Raw genomic sequence first — 21,803 nt, 5'->3', positions numbered from 1 at the left:
CACTTGTTGGATACACTTATCTAAGACAACCACCCCACCTTCGGATTTTGTCGTGTGCTTAAATGATAAAGAAATAAGGTCATAGTAAGGCTTAAGCCGAAGACCTTACACACTATTCTGAACGCTTGAATGGCCACCTAGGGATTTGGGTGGAGTTAGGTTAGAGTAACGTTCATTGCCCGTAATACTCTTGTCTGAAAATCATCAAATGGGATATGTATGCACAAGTTCCTCGACTGTGACATACTCGTTCGTTCCTTTTACACACCCTGAGATTGACGACATAATCATTGATGTTATTCTTAAGAATGTGGAACCGCTCGGCCAAGTCCACTAGCTTGCTTTCCCGCTGGTACCAAGAGTTATGTTCATGAATTTCATGGGAAAACAAACCCAAAAATCTCTAGCAAGTTCAACTCATGCCCCTCCACCGATGCATCAATTTCGACCCATTGGTCGCCCTCTATCCACTAACGCATCAGAGTTGGCAGCATACCACACGAGGTGTCCCACTTCTTCAAGCCTACAATAACTTTTTCAAATACATCGAATCAAATGCTAATATCAAGCGGTACTACCAAATTATTAGAGCATTCATCCCATCGCAACAAATTCTCGACCACTCGAGTTTAAAGGATTTATTATAGTACAAGCCGGTTCAATATAGACACGTAAGGTTAACCTTAACATAAGATTATTAAACTGATCCGACAATATAATTAGTGAGACATATAAAGTCACGTTATCTTATAAAAAAGCCCAACCAGTTACTTGAGTTATTGATCGAACTTATGCCTAATATGATTAAGGATATTTACAGAGATTGATCGATAAAAAAAATTTAAAAACTTCGAAGTTATTAATACTCAATCCGATCTAATATATATATATATATTATATTAATTAGCAAATACAAAAAAACCGCACTAGGATTGTCTTATGTCTGGCCATTAGCAAATTCAAAAGCAGTAATATCTTTCTCTTATTTAAAAGATTATTTCAAATATAGTTTCAAAGAGTTGTTAAGAAGTTATAACGATCTCAAAGATCCTTGTGTTTATTTATTTATTTATATACTCAGTGTTTTAATTGACTATTTTTATTATTTTAAATTGAATTTAATAATTTTTAAAATTATAAAAATGAGAAAAATCATATCTACCAAATTAGATTATTCATTAAATTTTAAAATAAAATAAAATTACATATTAAATATTTATTTTTTAATTATATAAAATCAATCCGTAATTTAAAGTTCTAACTTAGTTAAGGCAACAAAGGCTTCCTCTACTTTTTATATTCGAATCTGACGCTTGAATACTTTATTTCGAAAGTGAAAAACTTTTTACAAAGTGTGCTTACATGAATCTGGCTTTGTTTCGCCTCTTCGTTCATGCAAGAACCAAAGATGATTCATTCTCCTGTTGCATTTGTCTGTACGAAACAAAAAAGAAAGAAAAAGAAAAAGAAAATCCACCTGCTCCATTCATCTCCGCAAACTTGGTCAATTACAGAGTGAATTACAAACACAAAATGGAAGGAATAAAAAAAGGTACAATTTATTTGCTTTATATATTCTTCTAATATTTTCTGTGGTTCAATAAGAGAGGAAGGGATGATGAACAACTGCTTCCCTTCTGAAAATGAGACCATATATACTTCATACAAACAACCAAGTAAAAGTGTACCTTGTAATTTTATCTTTCTTTTCAAAATATTAACTTTAATCTACACACTTTAGGATAAGGATCCTACAACCAGCACTATCTGATAGCCCACTTCTTCCACTACACCTTTTTCTGTCTAATGCTTTACTACCTAACTACTATACTGAAGATTTCTGGTCTCTACTCTCAACAATATTTCATCTTTTTCAAGGGTCCTCGGCCACCTTTGGAGAACAATATGCAACCGCCTCTGCCACGGTGAGGAAGATCTTCTCCTCTCCTATGGCGTTTGCTAAATTGGATGCGTAAAGCTTCTCTGTCACTACTGGACCAGGATTTGCCAGAACAAGCTTGCATAAAAGGAAGAACTCACGGTAAGATGCTATGCCAGTTACATAATATATCATTTTCTAACCACTCATGCATACATATTATGAGCATATTATTGTTGGCCAGAAGTTAATTAGTTACCTCAATTTCTCTCTTTTGAAGACTTCTATGTAACTCTTCGAAGGCTTGGATGCCACTTGTATCAATATCAGTAACGGCTGCATCATGAACACGAAACTCAATAAATAATAAAAATTAACAAGACGAAAATGAAGGTTTTACTCCGGGAATTTGTAAGGGGTATAACGAATTAAGGATTAAAATAAAGACTCTCACGTGACATTTCAACTATCAAAAACTGGATTTTTGTGGGGTAGTCTCCTTTCACTTTTTCTTCTTCATCCGTCAGCCATCTTAATGTCCTGCAAAAGAGTAATTATTAGGCGACCTGAATATGCTAAATTGAAACACAGTTTCACAAAATTACGTTATAATTCTCTTTTAAACCAACCTTCACTCTTTTCCACCGGATTTATACCTCATTGTAATAACTCAAATTTTGTCGCACCTTGAAAAAATTAAGGGTTTTTTTTGTACAATGACAAACTCTATTCCTCTTTCTTTATCAGTGAAAGATATATTGGATAGAGACTGGGTATTTTTTCATGAGTAACAATGTTAGTATTTTTACATCCACATCTAAATTTTGTAGCATGGTGCGTATGGTGTTCCCTAGTTTTGAATCACATATTTGTTCTTAATCCTTAGGCATTTAGATTACTGCCAAAAGGCTTTTTCAATTAAATTAGTGTTCAGATTGAAGTGTTTCACTTCAGCTCATTCAAAAGAGTAAAGTATAAAACAATTTCTCGTTGTAAACGAATAAACAAAGGAGGAACAAGCCTTTACCTTTCTTTGACATAATTGGAGTTGGAAAAATATACTGCAGAATCAACTCTTACAATCAGTACACCTGGAACCTTACTAGCTTCTGGATATTGTTGGATGTTTCTATAGACATTAGTCCTAGGAATCTTCCCCAGAATTGCGGTTCGGGGTCTTGTTACTTGTAGTAGGATCTTTGCAAAGGATATACAGACCTGCCATAGAATGTAGCAATTAACATACGAAATAAACAAGATTAGTCAAAAATTACTTTGACCTTTTAGAGCAAGATAAGCATTGACTATAGCACTTACAGCAATTAGAAGTCCTATCTCCACCGAGACAAAAACAACGCCAAAGAATGCACCCATGCAAGCGACAAAGTCAAATTTATCTATCTTCCAAATCAAAATTGCTGCCTCATAGTCTATAAGGTTGATGACAGCAGAAATGATGATGGCAGAAAGAATGGCATTTGGAGTGTACTTAAAAAGTGGAGTGATGAATTCCAGGGTTAAGAACACAACTACTGACATCACAATGTTAGAGACTGCAGTTTGGCAGCCAGCCATGAAATTTACTGCTGACCGAGAGAAAGAACCTGAAGGTAACAAAAGTATAGATCAGGGGCCAAAAAACTATATAAATCACTAGACTACAAGATAAATATAGTCTCAAATTCTCTGTACAGGTAGACATTAAACTCTATAGGAATAGATCCAGCTTTATCTCCTAGTATTTTGTTTTTTCCATTTTTGTTTGGTATTTTAAAGCTAAAAGTAGATATTTATGAAACATGACCACCTTTACATATTTCTTAGACATGCAATTTTTAGGACAATAGTAGATAGATACATAAACCTTGTCTACGAGCTTACCAGTCGCCACATAACAGGAAGTCATCGAACCAACAATATTCATTGTTCCTAGTGCAACCATTTCTTTGTTTCCGTCCAGTTGATAGTCCTTCATAGATGCAAATGTTCTTCCAATTGCCGAGGCTTCCTGGCCATCGAAATGTAATGGTTTAATTAGAACTACATGAGTAAAATGGACAACTCTTCAAGAGACGTATTGGTGTCAAAGTTACTCACAGTCAATGCTATCATGCCTGCCACGATGCCAACTTTAAAACCTTTTCCAAGGTTTTCTCCTGTTAAATAAAGATCTTTAACAGATGATGGATTGATTCCTTTTTCTATTTTTCTCACCTTCACATATCAATGGACAAAAACTTCAGTTATGATGTAACTAATATTATGACACTCTTGCCATCAGTTGTTCCTAAAATACGCTATCAGTCTTTTGATGAGAATGAACATATACTTACAATTTCTACTCCTTGCTTATCTGCACGGGTTATGAATACAAAAAAAGTGGACAAAATAACGGATATCAATGGAGCAATTGCTGGCAGCCAGAATAATCTCCTGTTTTTCTTTCCCTGACGCACATAATATGAATGAATGAGAAAACAATTTACAAACTCCTAACGATTAATTAGGGAATAATAGCAACATGCATAAAGGGGAGGTATAATGTCTTACAATGTATTTGGTGACCAGAAGAAAACTCAAAAAGCTAGCTCCAATGACTATAGTTTCCCAGTTCCACTGCAACATAAGTGTTATAAATTATTAGTCAATTTTGTGTTCAACACACAGATAACAGTAACACTAACAGTTGGCTATCTAAATTTAGGCACGGACTTGTTCAGATTAGGATTCCTGGTAATTAATAATTTGCATGTATATTGAGAGAGAGTAGGAGAGTATACTCCATGATGGGCTGTATGGAATACTGAATGCAGCACAGAGACAATATCAGTTTTCGTTGTGAACATTTTAGTTTTAATGCCAAGAAAACCTTTGAGCTGTTGAAGGGAAATTGTGATAGCAGCACCCCCCATAAAACCGACAATAGCAGCATGGGATAGGAAGTCGATCAAGAATCCTAATCTGGTTAAATAAATAAATAAATAAGGCAACCATATTATATGGTGTGATATTAAAAACAGTGTAACATTAGTTGTAACTGGTAGCGGTTGCACAAGACATAAACTTCACTGGTTGAAATATCTAAATTCAAAATCCATATATTGGGCGGTAGTGTTGTCATACCTAAGAACACCAAGCGTTGCTTGAGTAATCCCAGCAAAAAAAGTGGCTGTGAAAGCAAGTCGCTGATATTCTTCCGCATTTTTAATAGGATCAATCTCATTACTAAGTAGGGTCCCCAACAAGAGAGAAACCACTGCTACAGGTCCTATAGCAATATCACGAGAGCTACCCATGACAGCATAGATCAATGGTGGAACAAAACTTGAGTCTGTAAACGGGTAGAAAGAACAAAATACAAAAGGATCAGTCAAACGTGCAAAGAAAAAACTTGAGCTGCTGGTGAGAGGCAAGTAGAGTCTTACACAGTCCATACTGTGGAGACAAATGTGCAAGCTTGGCGTATCCAATATCCTGTTTTTCAGCCAAGCATTAGAAGTTAGAACCGTGAAAAATGGGGCATGCAACAGGAATTATTCTCATAGACTTCAAAACTTGAAATCCACAGTAAAGCAAATTTAAATACCTGAGGAATGCAAAGACTCGCAATAGTGAGACCAGATATTAAATCCCCTCTAAATTTTTTAAGGTTGTAACTTCTTCCCCACTTAAGTATTGGAAATATGGCCTCAATACCGAGGATGAACTTCCTTGATATAGATTGATCTTTGAAAGGTCTTAGAGGATCATCAGCAAATAATATTTCTTTTATGATGTCTTGGAATTCCTTGAAGAGGTTCTGTCTTGGAGGAACTGCGACTTTGTAGACTTGTGGTACCTGACCATGTGAAGAAGACGACATACTTCTCAGATCGATCTCTTTGGTTTCAAGGTTCTGATCAGAAGGATGGCCCATTGAAGTCATCAACCGGGACCTTCAGTCTGTAATACAGGGAAAAGTCATAACCAGAAATACTGGGAAAAATAAGGACATCAAGGAGTGTGATTGATTAGCAATCACAAAATATGGTTTATACTGCATGCAATAATGAAGTTTACCATGTTGCTTAAAACTATAATATATAGTCCAATAATGAAGATAATCAGGCCCCTACTATGGAATTTTGGATGTTGATTTGTGACTGATAGATTTTGAAATGCTTACTAACCTGAATAGAAGAGAAGGAGGGGATACGTGATAGAAGATTGGAATGGTCACTGGTTCAAACTGTAATGCCTTCTTAAACAGATAAGTTGTGGATTATAACCTCAAAGACTTTATCTTTCAGGTCAATGTTCTCAAGCTGGGATTGGAAAACAAGACTATATAATGTGTGAACCGGATCGAATGAATACAAGTCAAAATCATGCATTACAATGCTTAATATTCAATCCTGACCAAACTACCCTGGAATTCCCAAGTCGGACAATCTTCTTAGAGCAAGTATCCCGTAACTTCAGAAGAACGACGGAGAATACAATAAGTCTTGTAAGTTTTGGGAAACTTAGTACAGCTAGAAGTTAATAAAATCAAATTACAACAGCAATTTCTATGTGCTTTTTTAAATTCACGAAGTCAATAAAGTTCAAATAAACAAAAAGACAAAGAAGTTAAACATGCCAATGGCAACCATCCATTAGAAGTACTAATTCTTGGGAGTGGAATTTTTAGCCGATTTATTAAGTCAAATCTCAAGACTAATTTGATCAAAAGAAAGATTCGCAGATTTTATGATGACTATCAACATGTCTAATGTAAGCTAAAGATAATCAGAGAATAGAGTTCATATTAAGGAAGACCGATGGCAAAATTTGTATCCAGTATATAAGTAAAGGGTCTTTGTTTGAACCTCTTCATAAGCACGAACACGAGTGAACTCACGCACAAGTCCCTCTCACTTACAAACCATAGGGACAAAATTCTCAATTATCATCCTTTTTAATTCCAGAACAATTAAAAACACGTAATTAGAAAGGAATCAAATTCTTAAACCAAAATAGAATTCAAAAAACCATAAAGTCACTCCAAAGGGAAATAAACAATATTCAACAAGTCCAAAGTCCAAATCGTGTTTTGACTGAACAACAGAGCACAATAATTGAATCTCAATAAATCGCTTGCTAATGTGAAGATCAATATGTAATTATCACACCCTAATCAAATTTAATGCTGATCCATAATTTACATCCATGTTATTTATCCATAATATGCATTCTACAAATACTAATATATAATACCATTTTCCTGATTTCACTTTATGTGACTGCAGGCTAAAACAGTAAAGAACATGACAGCATAATCCATTCAGAACCAGACAACCAAAACGTGGACTTTTCCCAACTCTCAGCCCTTTGTGATTTACGAACCACCAAGTGCTCATTCCAAAATCGTTTGGAGAATAAAGTCTAAAATAGACTCCCAACAAACACAACCTTCTTAGGCTTCTCATGCAAGCCATTGCCAGTGGAGGATTCCAATTACACTAACACCAAAAGTATTCTTTTTTGTTCACAGACTCACTTTAACCCTTCCCATGTCAGAATTCGTGTAAAAGCACAAAATAAAAAATTGCAAAGACAGAATGACCCACAACACACGGAAGTGAAAAAAAGAAAGAAACACTAACTATCAAACAGACAAATTTTACATGGTAGACATGTGGGTTTATAAATATGCATATCTCAAGAGGGAATTAATACCCAGAAATTAAAAGAGTAAACTAAAGAGGTTGGGCTTCCATTCCACAGGTATCATTACCATCGGTTTTCCTTCTCACATGTCTCTCTGAAAAGACTGCTCTTCTACTTTTGATCGTAAAAGCCGGAGCAGACAAAGTGACAAACGCAGCAGGGCTTGGGAACGGAGGAGTTACATTAAAGAAAAAACACGAACAGAACCAGGCACAGTCAGCGAATACTTTGTCCTTAAACATGTTGTGTTACAAAAGGACTTTATTAATAAATTTATTTAAGGAAAAAAAATAACCCCAATCACTGTCCAGGTTCGATGAATCATTCGGGTTCAGTTCCAGGTGTTAACTCTTAAATCTGAGCCTACAATAAGGTTAGGTTAACAACCGTGAACCTCGGAGGATAAACCCTATTTGGTCGCCGATAAAAAATGGGTATCCAAACGTCCGACAGCAAGAGAAAATAGAAAAGAAGATCCCAAAGAAAAAAACGAAAAGGTTAAAGCTAGCTAATGTCCCCACGATACCTTTCCGAGGAAGAAACAGCGCACTTGGTTTACAAAGCTTATTTTAATATGAAGTACAATTTATTATTAATTCTAATGATTACCGTATTAATACTTGCATGGTAACACTCTTTCTTGTGGTCGTTGAAGTCTCATTTATATTTCTAAAATAAATAAAAAAATATTAAAAATTTGACACTTCGAAAACAAAACAAGATGGAGTGAGTAGTAATCACTCTATTAAAAATGTTGTAACTTACATCTTTGGAAGTGTGATTGACGATTGAGAGAGGGATAGGAAACGTAGGCTGGTTGTGTTTTTTTTTTTTAATTTATTTATGAAATGAAAGTGAGTGGGACAATCTTGTTTTTGCAGTGTGTTGGGCTACGCGAGGGACCCACGTTTATGTAATATGGATTGAAGTTTAATGAAGGACGACATAGCGTCCACATTCAAAGTCAGCATGTGGGGATGCTCTTGCTGGCCTCTCAATATTCAAAGTTTGAAAAACTCTTCCCTTCATTTCTTTCCAAAGCAGCAGCTTTTTAACTTTAAATAAAATTTAAACTTTTGTCCTATTTTTACTTTTACAATAAATTTTTATCATATTTAATGGATCTATTCTACTCAACTCTACAAATTAGAATATTGTGTATATTTATTTAATTATGGAAGCAGTATTTCTATTTTGTATAAATCAACTCTACTGAACTCTACATATTTAATTGTAGAATATTGTGTATCATTATGTCGTTTTTCTATTTTACTTATTTTATTTTATATAACTATCAGGTTTCTATAATTAAAAGGTACGTTATTCTTAATTTTTCTTTTTTGGTTCTTTAACTTATTATAAAATTTGATTGATTTAAAATGTCAAGTCTAAAATAATTATGTTATTGGTGTATGTTTGACTTTAATTAGTATTTATTCATGCATCATCATTACATTGATTAGAATCAGTAATAACGGAAATTCTTGATTGTGTCATTTCTTTGAATAAGGTTTTGGATCTTGAAAAAATTCAAATACAAACTTCAGTTTTTTTAGCTTGATCAAAGACATTGTTATTTAAGTCGGGAAAAGAACTCATGTTTAGCGATAAATAAATTTTAAGTCTAAATATATTTTATAAAATCAAGTTGTAAAGTAAAACTTGCATCAAAACTCAACAAACACCAAATTTTATTATAGTAGACTTTTAATATATAATTCTATCATATTAAAAGATAAATTTTACGTCTAACTCAATTTAATAAAATTAATTTGTAAGATGAAATTTAATTTAAAACTTCTTACACCAATAAAATAACTAAAATTCAAATTATGATTAAGATTACAAAGAATTTATAAGATCGTAGATGGTCCTGATACAAATAGTAGATTTTATCTTCTACTATAAAAATAATGATTAAGATTACAAAGAATTTATAAGATCCTGACACAAAATTTCATCTTCTATTATAAAAATGACAAATTATTAAAATAAAATTAATCTCTCTATCAATACTTCACCAAAATTTACAAAATTAATCACTTTGTGAATTCGTTATAATCCTAATAGTTTTAAGGATGTAACAGAAAAAAATTTTAATTGATTGAGATTCAATGAAAATGATATAGAAAAATCACTCTTTATTTAATTAGATTTTATTTTAATTAAAATTCATTCAAAAATATAAACGTTGGATGATGTTGCAACTAACAATACGAATAATGTAAATTTTTAATTGTATTATATTTTATTAGGTTAAACACAAGAAAGGTTAATTTTAATTATATTTACTTTTATTAGATGATATTACAACTGATAATGCACGTAATAATTAATTTTTAGTTGCATTTAATTTTAATTATATTTAGATTTTTATTTGAATTGGATACATTCACCTAAAAAGTAAATAATAAGTGGTGTAATGAAAAAAACAATGATTTATATGATTGTACGATTTTATTACAATCATATTAATCTTAGTATGTTACTATACTATACGTGAATCTAACTCATAAATATTTTTTAAAATCTTAAAATTGTAAGATTTAAATATTGATTTTAACTACAAATACAATATACTAACGAACTCTTAGTCATTGATTAAACTTAAATGTTTTATTTAGTTTAGACTTGCCCTTTTTCTTTGTGTTTATAACAGGTTAACGGTACATCTTTCATGCGTGCCACATAATTTCATTCGACGAAGAATTTTTTTTTTAATATAGGCAATGACAATGATTTTCTTCTTCAAAATATATATATATATATATATATATATATATATATATATATATATATATATATATATATATATATATATATATACCATAACCTTTTTGTTTTTTTATCAACATCATAAACTCTTTGTCTCCTTTACTTCTTTTGCCACTTTAGAAATACTTTGCATCTTTGCTTCTAGTTTGTTATATCCTTTATTCTTTATTTTTGTCGTTTGTTTTATTCTTTCTTCTGTTTAGCTTTTTGGTTCATTGCTACTTTCATTTTGTGTTGTGTCTTTAGTACTTGTGATGGATTATATCAATCTATATATTTAGGCTAGGTTAAAAATCACAGAAGAAACTTCCATTTACACTTTCGTGAAGAGTTAAGGGCTTTTATCCAAGCCCTCAATATCATTAAGGTGAAAACGAATGTAGTAGTCGGAGTTTTTCGTCTAGAAGATGTTTGAATATAAATTCCTAAAATGGTGGTCCTTTTTGCTTTTTGTATGATGTTGTTGTGTTTGCTAAGTTGGGGTTGAGATTTTCTCCTGACCCTTTTGAATGGTGTGATGAATGGGATTTCGGCTCAACTACATCCCAACAATTAGACTTTTTCTAAGGTTTTATGTCTTGTGAGGTTGAGCAACATCTAATGCACAAGAAGATGAAGATGATAATCTAGAACTTTGAAAGGGCTAGCTTTTGTTGCCTTTAGAAAAAGAGCTGGTAATACACAAAGAAAAGAGGAGTTCATACATGTGGAGTCTGGTAATAAGGTCATGGACTTTCAACATTCAGAGTTTGATGTTCGTGTTTGGATTGTCCTCATAATTTTACCCACTTAATGCTCAACATCTATACCTTCAATATATATATATATATATATATATATATATATATATATACTCAAAATATGTTATTTTATTTATTAGGCTTAATACCATTGTTGATCTTAATTTTTGTCAATTTTGTTCGAAATGGTCGTAAATTTTTTAGAATGTTCGATGTAGTCTTTTATATCGTAATTTATGTTCAATTTAGTCCTTTTGGAAAACGACGTTTAAATCGTTAACAGTCAAATGTCCAACTGAGCACTCAGTCAATGACATGCCATTTATTAGCTGACGTGGACATTTTAAGGCATAACGAGGTAGATTTTTTATTTTTAGAAGTGATTTTCTGATATTAGGGTTTTGATTTTTCAAGTATAAACGTATTGTTTTCGTCAATTATAAGTTTGTGATCTACAAACTCCACAAATAAGAACACAAGGATAGAGAATCAAAACCTCAATTCTCCCCACTGATCTGCAAGGTAGAAGAACCAACCCAATTCTGAATTCAGAGAAACCAACTATTTCTCAAATCGAAGCGAAATGAAACCCTATATCCCAAATCACAAAAAATCAGATATCCAAACAAAACCCTAAGGAACCCAATCAAAGACAGAAGAGGAGGAGGAGAAGGAAGCTTCCTCCTTGCGACAAAGTCAGAACAGAGAGAAGAAACTTTCGCCGCCGTCACACGCACCGCAACGTGAGAAGGGTGTTCGCCAACTAGAACTGAGAAGGAGAAGACGAAAGGAAAGTTCTCCCTCACTTCAGAACGAGAAAATAGGAAAAAGGGGAAGAAAAGATTCCCCTCTTGCACGACGAAGGCCCTACGGTTCCATGATAACCGCGGTCGAAGACAAGAACGTCACCTGAGTCGTGCCTCCACAACGCCGGTGATTCTCACTGCCACAAGACCATCTTCCATGTACGAGATGGAAAAATCCAAAACGAAGAAGAGGAAGAGAACCCTAATTTTCAAAGCCAGTCTCATAGACAACCCCAACCTCTGATTAAATTTCAGAAAATCACTTCCAAAAAAAAAATCCACCTCACTATGCCTTAAAGTGTGCACGTCAGCCAATACATGACATGTCATTGATTGAGTGCTCACTTGGAGATTTGGCCGTTAACAATTTAAACGCCGTTTGCCAAAAGGACTAAATTGAACATAAATTACGATATAAAGGATTACATTGAACATTCTAAAAAAATTATGACCATTTCGAAGACAAAAATTGGGACCAATAATGATATTAGACCTATTTATTATAATCAATTATTTATCTAAAACTATTATTTTTTTTAACCTTTTTTTATATTTGAGACAATTATTCATTCTTTTCTCCTTTTGACCACAAGAAGACGATAATCATTAAGCCAACTTTATTCTATCAAAATTTTGATATATTTCCTTTTTTAACCTTAAATTTCACTTTTTTTCCATTTTTATTTTTATTCATGAGTGATGTTATATGATTGCACGCAAATTTTAATTGAAAAGACAAATTTATATTACTTTAGGGTTGTAAGTGAGGTTTGCACTCACTTATATATTAGTCTTATCTCTAGTCGATATAGGAGGTAAAACAATATGTCCACACAAATCTTGCTAGGGTAGGCTTTAACCTGACTCTGATACCATGTTAAGAAGTGAACTTTAAGCCTAACTCAATCCTACAAAATCGGCTTGAAAGGTGAGGTTTGCACCCACTTATATACTTTAAATTGAGCTTATCTCTAATTGATGTGGGACTTCCAACAGAAAACAAAGAATTTGAAGTTAAGGTAAATTGACATATTTTGATGAATTGAGGTTTTAAGAGAGAATAGGTTGAGATGTAAATTAAATCTTTAGTTAAATTGATAAGAGTTCAATGTGAGTTGAAAGTCTAAGTGGATAAGAAAAGTGACTAGTATAAGTATAATAAGTCATAAATTTATTGTTTTATTCTCTATTTCTTGGGTGGATTTCACTATTTACCTGAATGGGAAGAGACAAATTTGTAATTTCTTTCGTGTTTGCATAAACAAAATTAGAGGCGATAATTCGTGAGATGTATTTTTTTTCCATTTGCACGAATAATATCATATTTGAGAGTAATAATGGTTGAAAACTCGTTTTTACCCCTAAAAATAATTTATTCAAACTGAATAAACTGGTGGAATCGGTTATAGAATTAAGTTTTAACATTTTCTAACTTCTTAGTATACCTCAGGAAGTGATGAAATTCTAAGAACAATACAAGTGCATGATTAATTATGAGAAAATATCTTAATTGACTATTCAACATACTAATCAATTACGGTATGTTAAAAGAAAAAAAATTATGACAAAGAGTAACTAATAATGAAGGATCAAAAGTCAGTCTCAAAAGTATTTCACCGTATACCATTTCAAAAAATTAAATTTCAATCATAAAAATTTAACTTTATTTACAAAAAAAATTATTTTAATAATTTTTATTTTTTTCTAAAACTTAATTTTTTTTACCAATAAATATGTTATTTAATAACATAATTTTATATTTTTATTACTACCAAGTACAATTTATAATCTTTATTTTTTACTATTAAAACATTTTTTTAATCTATCACATCAATTAAATCTCTGAGAAACTTTCATAAATTTTCATAAATTTTACTTCTAAATCTACTCTTAATCACCTTCAATTTTTTTTCAAAAAATAATACACACTTTATTTTTAAATCCCCTCAAATTCAATAATTCACTCTTCTTCAAATTCATCCTCACAAATACAAACTTAATGTTTTGAACTGAAAATAATATCATGTACTCGTACATAATTTATTTATTGGTATCAAATCTTTCAGCGTCTTTTTCTACAAGGAAAATCTCACATAAAAACTATGTGAAGATTTAATAATAATTTTGATTAGAGTATAGATTCACAGTGGACATGATTAAATGTCAAAATTTGTCATTGATTATTAATATGTATAGTTGTGAAAATGGTCCAATTTGAAAATCATATTTAATAACTTTAAATAATTGAAAAGGAAACAATTTTATGAAAGAGATACATAGTTGAAAATTTTATTTTAATTGTGTGGATTTGTTTAATGGTTATTATTAAATTTGAAAAATCATTTTCTTGGTGTAATAAGTTTTTCAAGAAAAAAAGAAAAAGTTAAGTGTTGGAAAATCAAATTAAACATAAAGAGAGAAATATTGATATAAAACCATATTAAAAGATTTTGAAATGTAAAATATTAAGTTTTGATTGAGTTTGAGAAAGAAAAAAAATGCTTTTAACACGTAATATTATTTGCATGATGTGTTTATCGCCCAAACTACATTGAAATAATGATGTTCAATGTTATGTCAGATATTTTTATTCTCAAACCAATCTTCCCCATCCAAATAATTTGTAGATATACAATAGAACTTAAAATAAAAAGGTATGTAATTTTTATCTCTAATTTTCATAAACTTTTCGGAAATAAATACTATAGTTGCAACTAGATATTTCAAATGGATAACTCCTCTTCACTTCTTTTAACGAGTGCACTAATCTTAGGTCCAATTAACATTGAACACCGTGTTTATTTACATTGGTTTAATATAATTACGGATGGTTTTGAAGTGTATTTTTTCTTCTTCTTATAATTGATTATACATAACCTGGTGTTTTTTCTATCATAAGAATAATAATTTTAAAAATAATGAATAATATATAAATTATTAACAGAAGATAAATAATCTTATTTTCTATTCATTTTCATTTTTCAACTGATCCAATAAAATTATTTTCCACCCTAATTCTCTTATATTCATAAAAAAAAAAACAGGAATAACAACAACGCTTTTCTTACAAGCAATACCTTGATACCAACAAAGGTTATAATAATCAAAAGACAGTTTAACTTGATTTTTCTTATATTAATTTTCCGTAAAAAATTGTAAGACAAGAAAAAAGCTTGAATATCATTAATTAAAATTAACTTACATATGTTTTAGATTTTGGAATGAAAAAAATTATATAAAAGTTAAATAGATAATTAATTGAATTTAGTTTGTAGAAAAACTTCAACTTATTTGCTTTTCATAATGAAAACCTCATCTAAAACATAGCGTATATATGTATATATTTTTAATGGTTAGATTCTGGTATGACTTTATACATGAAATATGTGTTTCTAGTAGAATTGCATGTACAATATCAATATACTAAGATATTAGGTTTGAACTATTGAATGGGAAACATCATTAATAAAAGAAAAATTTAAAAAAAAAAACGAGTTTGACTAACAGTTTCAACATGATCAGCACAACCTAACTTAAAAAGGGAATAGACGACCCTACCAACTCGATAACTTAAATTGAAAATTGACTTCCACTAAAGCTACAATCATTCAAAAAGCATAGCATCTTTGAATTTCATCACACAGGCATTCTTAGAGAGCCCCGTAAACTCCAAAATATCATATCACGAGTCAATCCTATTATAACACGATCACCCTCTAAAACAGGGACTATTTCCACGTATATTGCAAAGCTGCCAGAATATTTTGAATAATGATATATTCATACGTTTGTAGTCTCTAAAGTAAATGTAAAATTAAAATTTCTTAATATTTTTAAATTTTTATATATTTTGATTTTTAAACTTAAAATATAATAAATACATTTAAATTAAAATAATTATATTTATTTATTTTTAAAATTTAAAAAAAAACTGTATCAAAAATTAAAATAAAAAAAATTAAAAACTAAAATTATATTTAATCATATTCATATTCTTATAAATCAAAGACCTCATCATTAATGAGACTCTTATAAGTGTTTAGATGTGCATGGGATATATGGCTTTTTCTGTTACATGCACTTAGATATTTATTAGCGGCGAATCGATTTGGATAGGGATGAATTCCATGATAAAAATGAAAAGAGGGAAGAGGAAGATTAGTGTAAGAAGAGAAAGAGTGTGAGGTAATAAGGTTGAAAGAGTTGGTGATGCAATGGGAATAAGAGTTAGTGCGTGGGCTAAAAAGTGGTGCACAGTAACATAGGGCGGTGGTGGTGCTCATAGTCTTTTCAGGAGCATTGAAAAACCAGAAGAACCAAATTGGGTATAGTGAGGGACCATACCATGGCAGAATAATGTGCTCTCCCTCCCAATCTCCTCCATACATACCAAACTGTCAAATTTAAGTTGTGGCATTGCCACTTCCACTCTTCTGCTTATCATCTCTATCTCATATCACTCTTTTTCTTCCTTTTCACCTTTCATCTTAAGCTTAGTTTGGACCACTCCAACCACGCATGCTTCTGCATAATTCACTTTACCATAATTCTTCCTAACTCAATTCTTTCTAGATAATACATATATCAAACTTTTACCTTGTGTTTGGATGAGGAATTTCAAAAATTCTAAAAAAATAAAACAGATAGTATTTAAATTATTTGTAATTATTTTTTTTTATTTTTTAAATAATTTATTTGGATGAAGTAATTTAAATATATTAGATTTCCATTTTCTTGTTTTAATAAAGTAATTTAATTTCTATTTGCAAACTCAATTTTATTTTTGAGCACGAGTTGAGTTAATTTGATTTGGAATTACTCATCTCAATTTATTCAACTGGATTGATTTAACTTGTCCATTAGTTTGAGCTGGCTCAACTTAGTTGACTTGACTTTTAGTTCAAATTGACTCGATTTGACCTTCAGCACACATTGACTCGACTCAATCTTCGACTTGGCTCAACCTTTGGTTTGGGTTGAATCGATCTAACCTTTGGTTTGGACTGACTAATTTGAGCTTTAACCCGAGTCGACTTTGCTTGACCTTTGACTTAAGTCGACTTGGCTTGACTTCAGCTCGGGTTGACTCAACTTGGCTTGACTTTCGATAATGGGTTAACTCGGATCGACCTACGGTCTAAGCCAACTTGGCTCGCCTTTCAACCTAAGTTGACTCGTTTTAACTTTCGACCGAGACGACTTAGCTTGACTTCGGCTTGAGTTGACTCAACTCGACATTCGGCACTAACTAACTTGACTTCAATTCGGGATGACTCGGCTCAACTTCTACTCAGACCAACTTGGTTCGACCATCAACCTAGATCGACTTGGCTCGACCTTCGACCTAATCGATTAAGCTCAACCTTCGACCTAATCGATTCAGCTCAATCTTCGACCTGGGTCGACTCAACTCAACCATCAACCCTTGTCAACTCAACCATTAACCCTTGTCAACTCAACTCAACATTCATCCTAGACCGACTCGACTTGATTTTTGCTTCAAGTTGATTCAACTTAACCTTTATTCCAGACTTATTCGACTTAATCTTTAGTTTAGATTAACTCAAATAGAATAATAATTGTATGAAAATGAATTAAATCTCAATTTCTTCTTTTTTTAAGTAAATTTTAAATTTTATTATTTTAATTATTTAAAAATCTTGTTAAAAATTCTTAATTTCAATTTTTTAAGTCATCTAAACAAATAATTTATTTTAAAACTTTTTTAATTATCTAAATACATAGATTACTTTCTTAAATTTTCTTTTCCATATTAAAGATGTTATAAAACAATGTCAATTGAATTAGTTAATCATTCGTATATGGTATAGTCTATATTCTGAACATAATTTAAAACTTAATTTCTTAATATTTTGATTTTAAAAATTGATTTTATGAATTAAAAGAGAAATTTTATATATATTTTTCTTAATAACTTTTAGAAGACCTAAGTATTTTGAATTCTAGAGATTGAAGTGAGTTCACATCTTTAGATGGAAAAACTCAGCCGTTTATTAGAGATGTTATCATGTTTTATATTTTTCAGATATTAGCACCCTAACTACCCACTAGGATCACAACTTATAAACAATCTTCTCTTTTCTTGCTAAGCTGTATATCTTTTTCTTTAAAAACCAGTGGAAGTTGGAACCTATAATTTGATCTGAGATAATCTTATTTCAATCTAACAACTCCTTCAAGTTTTATAGTAACTATTCAGTTATTTATGTAACTTCCATTTTTTAATATACTTATAAGGCTGACAAAAAAACATAAAATTTAAATTTTGTTCCGATTTTATAAAATCGATTTAGGAAAATATGAGTATATATTATAATATTATAATTTGATTATATTCTTAACCAATATGATGTATCTAACACATCTTATCACATTAATATTATGAAAAATAGAGGATGTCCCATACATTAGATTCAACTAATATCGATTAAAATATGTTCTTAAAGATTCTATAATATTACGTTAAGAAATTATTTTAATTTATCTTAAATAGTAAAATTTAAAGCTATTTCAACCTTATTTAAAAACCAGCTCAAAGAGAGTGAAATTGATATCTATCTATATGTTAAATTTTGATCATATCTAAAACATGTGGTTTCCTAAATAAAGAGGTGACTAATTATAAATTTATTGATTTACTTCAATTCATATATACTTACATTGTTGTGATTAAATTCAAGCCTTCCTCATCTAATTGGTATGTATATAAATAAAAGTTAGTTAATACGAGTATTTTTTTATTTTAAATAAAATATTTAAAAATATAATTTAAAAGTAGTTTTAAAAAATTAATTAATTTTTTGGAAAAATAAAAAAAGTGATGATTTAAAAGTATAAATAACTTAGATTTGAGATAGAAAAGAAACTTTGAAAGTGATTAAAATTGGCATTTGGAAAAAAGTCTAAAATAATTAAAATAACTAATACTGTAAATGTTTTAAATACGACATATAAGGATTTTTAGTATTAAGAAAATAATTAAATTATTCTTTTATTCTTGCATTTGTTTGAAAATTTTAATTAAGTTTTTATATTTTGATTAATTTTAATTGAGTTTTTATATTTTAAAATATGTAACAATTATATTAACAACGTTAAATATGTACTATATGTTAGTTGATAATTTTTTTAAAATTTAAATTTGTTTGTCACATTTAAAGTCATTGTCTGAATCTTAATTAGATATTTGTATTTCTTAAAAAGTATATCATAACTAAATTTAACTAGGATTCGCAATGTTTGAGGAATTAGATAAGAACAAATAGTGATTTTAGTTGTAAGATATGTAATAAAACCATCACTAGAATTGAGATCTCATTCAAAACAAAAATATCAAATATCTGAATTTCCTTTTTGTATATTATATGGATGATCTGATTTGTAAAGACCATAATTGAAATTTTTTTATCTTCTTTTCTTGTGAAAGAGGTGAAACATACTCAACTTCGGGACAACTGTTCAAAATCTTAGTGAAAGACTAGATTTATTATCTCATATTTACTTTTCATGAAAAATATGAAAGGAAGACATATCATAGTTCGAATCGAATTTCTTTAGAAAGCAAATCTTTTGTTTCATGCTATCTTCCTCCAGTTCCCTTACGAAACTTTCATTAGTGAGGTTAGCCATACACTTTACATGTTTATAGCGATTCACGTGGTATTTTAAGATAATACAAGTGTTAAATAAGAATCTACAACACACTAGAACATCCTTGTTGACGATCTTTTACTCCGACAATATCTAGGGTTCCTTGAACAATGTGATAATTGACGCCAAGTAAATCTTTAATTTTTTTTCCTCTTACTCTGACTACATAATGTTCTTGTAAATTATGGCCAATACTTGATTTTATAAACAATAATTTCAAATCCAGAAGTTAAACAATTTTACGTAAGAAAGTTACTTTAATTCAGTTCGTTTTCATTTTTTTTTAAATTAAGTCATTTAATTTCTTTTGAAATTAAGACAATTTAACTTTTGTATAAATGTTATAATAATATATTTATTAAAAATGATATTTTTAGTAAATATTTTAACCAAGTTTATTTAAATTTTTATTTTACGTTAAATTTTATTTAAATTTTGTTTTAAAAATTAAATATATTTTGACACGTCACAACATAATTTAAAAAAAGTAAAAATATAAATATAAATTGTTTTTTTTAAATGAAAAGAAATTAAAAAAGTCACAAAAGTACATTATACATATTTCATTAAATAAATAAAGAGGAAGATTTTTATGATTAAAAAAGTATAAAATGATACTTTACGTTAAAAATATATAATTATACAAATAACAAACTACATTAGGTTATTTGTCTCTTCAAATGAGTTTATGTCCAGTATAAATCGTTTGAAAATACAATGGATCAATAGAAGAAAGTACGATATCAATTTATTGTTAAGTGTAAAATATCACGATAACTTTTTAGAATTTAAGAAATTTAATGATCATATGCATGAAATTTTCATTAGCTTACTAACCCGTCTTCTCAGTAGAAAAACTAATCAATCTTTAAATTTTTAAAGCAAACTAGTCTTAGGTGTAATATGAGTCTAATAAAGAATTTCAAAGAGGAAATTAGTTGGATTGGTACATTTTTTGTTTACTCAAATTGAGTCCAGTAATTTCTGACAAAATAACTGAAAAAAGAAGATAAAATGCATTTTAGTATTAATTTAGTATTAATCTATTAATACTATCACTGTTACGTCATTTTCATTAAGTTAAAAATAATCTCAAACATCTTAACAGAAAAATTTATAATTTCAAAAGAAAATTAAATTATATTACTTTTACTTTGAGTTTTTTTTTTAAATTTCGTTTAGATAAAGTAATTTAGATTTATTGAATTTTAATTAATTATTTTACTTAGATTGAATAAAACATTAAATACAAAAAATAATATTAAAATACATGAATAAATAAAAATGTTAATTTAATAAGTATTTTAGTCTATATCTTGCATTGATTGTGTATGAGAATAGGTAATACATGATAATTTTAATTGGATATGAAGATGAAAAATGTATATGTAGTTTATGTTATTATACTTGTGATAATACTCATATTCGCCATCATCTTTATTTTCGTTTAAATTATTAAAATACTTATAATTTATTAAAAAATTATATATATATATATATATATATATATATATATTATAATTTTTATCTTTTGTTTTATAACATTTATTTTTCACATACTTTTCTTTATCTTTTCAAATTGTTTAGCTTGCAGTTTTATTCAAATTGTCTTTATAAATTAAATATTTTTTATGTCACATATTTAAATATTCATACTCTTTTTAATATTTTTATTTATTATTTATTTTTTCATATAAAAATATTTAACTTTCAATTTAAGTCTTGAATAGTATAAATTCTTCATTTATTACGTAATACAAAACATTATCTTCTTTATTTGTTTATTTTTATTTTTTTCAATATTTTTAATTTTTTAATACTTTTATTTATTGTTTATGTTTATCATGTAAAATAATTTTTGATAATTTTTATATAATTATTTTTATTTTTTAACTTATTATCATAAATATAATTTTATTATGACAATTGTATAAACAAATTTCATTTACTATCATTATTAGTAATCTTGTTTATCATTATATTGAAGTTCAAAAAATAAAGATTCATACTAAATTTTAATTATTATTAGTTTAATATTTGTTATTTGTGTGAATTCGTATTATAATTTTTGTTAGAGTAAAAAAATATTTCTTTTATTTTACAAAAACAATTAATTAATATAAAACATTAAAAAAAATATGAATACAAATACGAATATATTTATAATTTAATAAAAATGAAATGGAGACAAAAATTTATATCAATAAAAATGATATATTTTCTTTATAAATAAATATGGAC

The 21,803-nt window shown here is 29.3% G+C and overlaps 1 protein-coding gene across 2 annotated transcripts; it reads right to left on the bottom strand.

Annotated features, from left to right (window-relative positions):
* Positions 1-1,461: 1,461 nt before the first annotated feature.
* Positions 1,462-6,188, bottom strand: LOC148204055 (sulfate transporter 1.3-like). 2 transcript variants are annotated; one of them, XM_088106901.1, is made up of 14 exons: positions 6,049-6,188; positions 5,466-5,821; positions 5,305-5,353; positions 5,003-5,210; positions 4,660-4,840; positions 4,430-4,495; positions 4,213-4,326; positions 3,977-4,093; positions 3,761-3,887; positions 3,197-3,483; positions 2,907-3,097; positions 2,334-2,419; positions 2,139-2,215; positions 1,462-2,017 (listed from the first exon to the last, which is right to left on the bottom strand). In XM_088106901.1, the coding sequence occupies exons 2-14, from the start codon at positions 5,802-5,804 to the stop codon at positions 1,874-1,876; spliced, it is 1,986 nt and encodes a 661-aa protein (XP_087963027.1). In that variant the 5' UTR covers positions 5,805-5,821; positions 6,049-6,188; the 3' UTR covers positions 1,462-1,873. The 2 variants fall into 2 exon arrangements, with proteins under 2 accessions (XP_087963027.1, XP_087963028.1); XM_088106902.1 differs by having other exon boundaries at positions 5,939-6,174.
* Between the last annotated feature and the right edge of the window lie 15,615 nt (positions 6,189-21,803).

Source organism: Vigna umbellata, chromosome 2, assembly GCF_029865625.1.
Source record: "Vigna umbellata cultivar VRB3 chromosome 2, Vumbellata_1.0, whole genome shotgun sequence".
NCBI lineage: Eukaryota > Viridiplantae > Streptophyta > Magnoliopsida > Fabales > Fabaceae > Vigna > Vigna umbellata.
The sequence above is the reverse complement of the archived record's forward strand: the minus strand, read 5'-3'. Positions and strand labels throughout refer to the sequence as shown.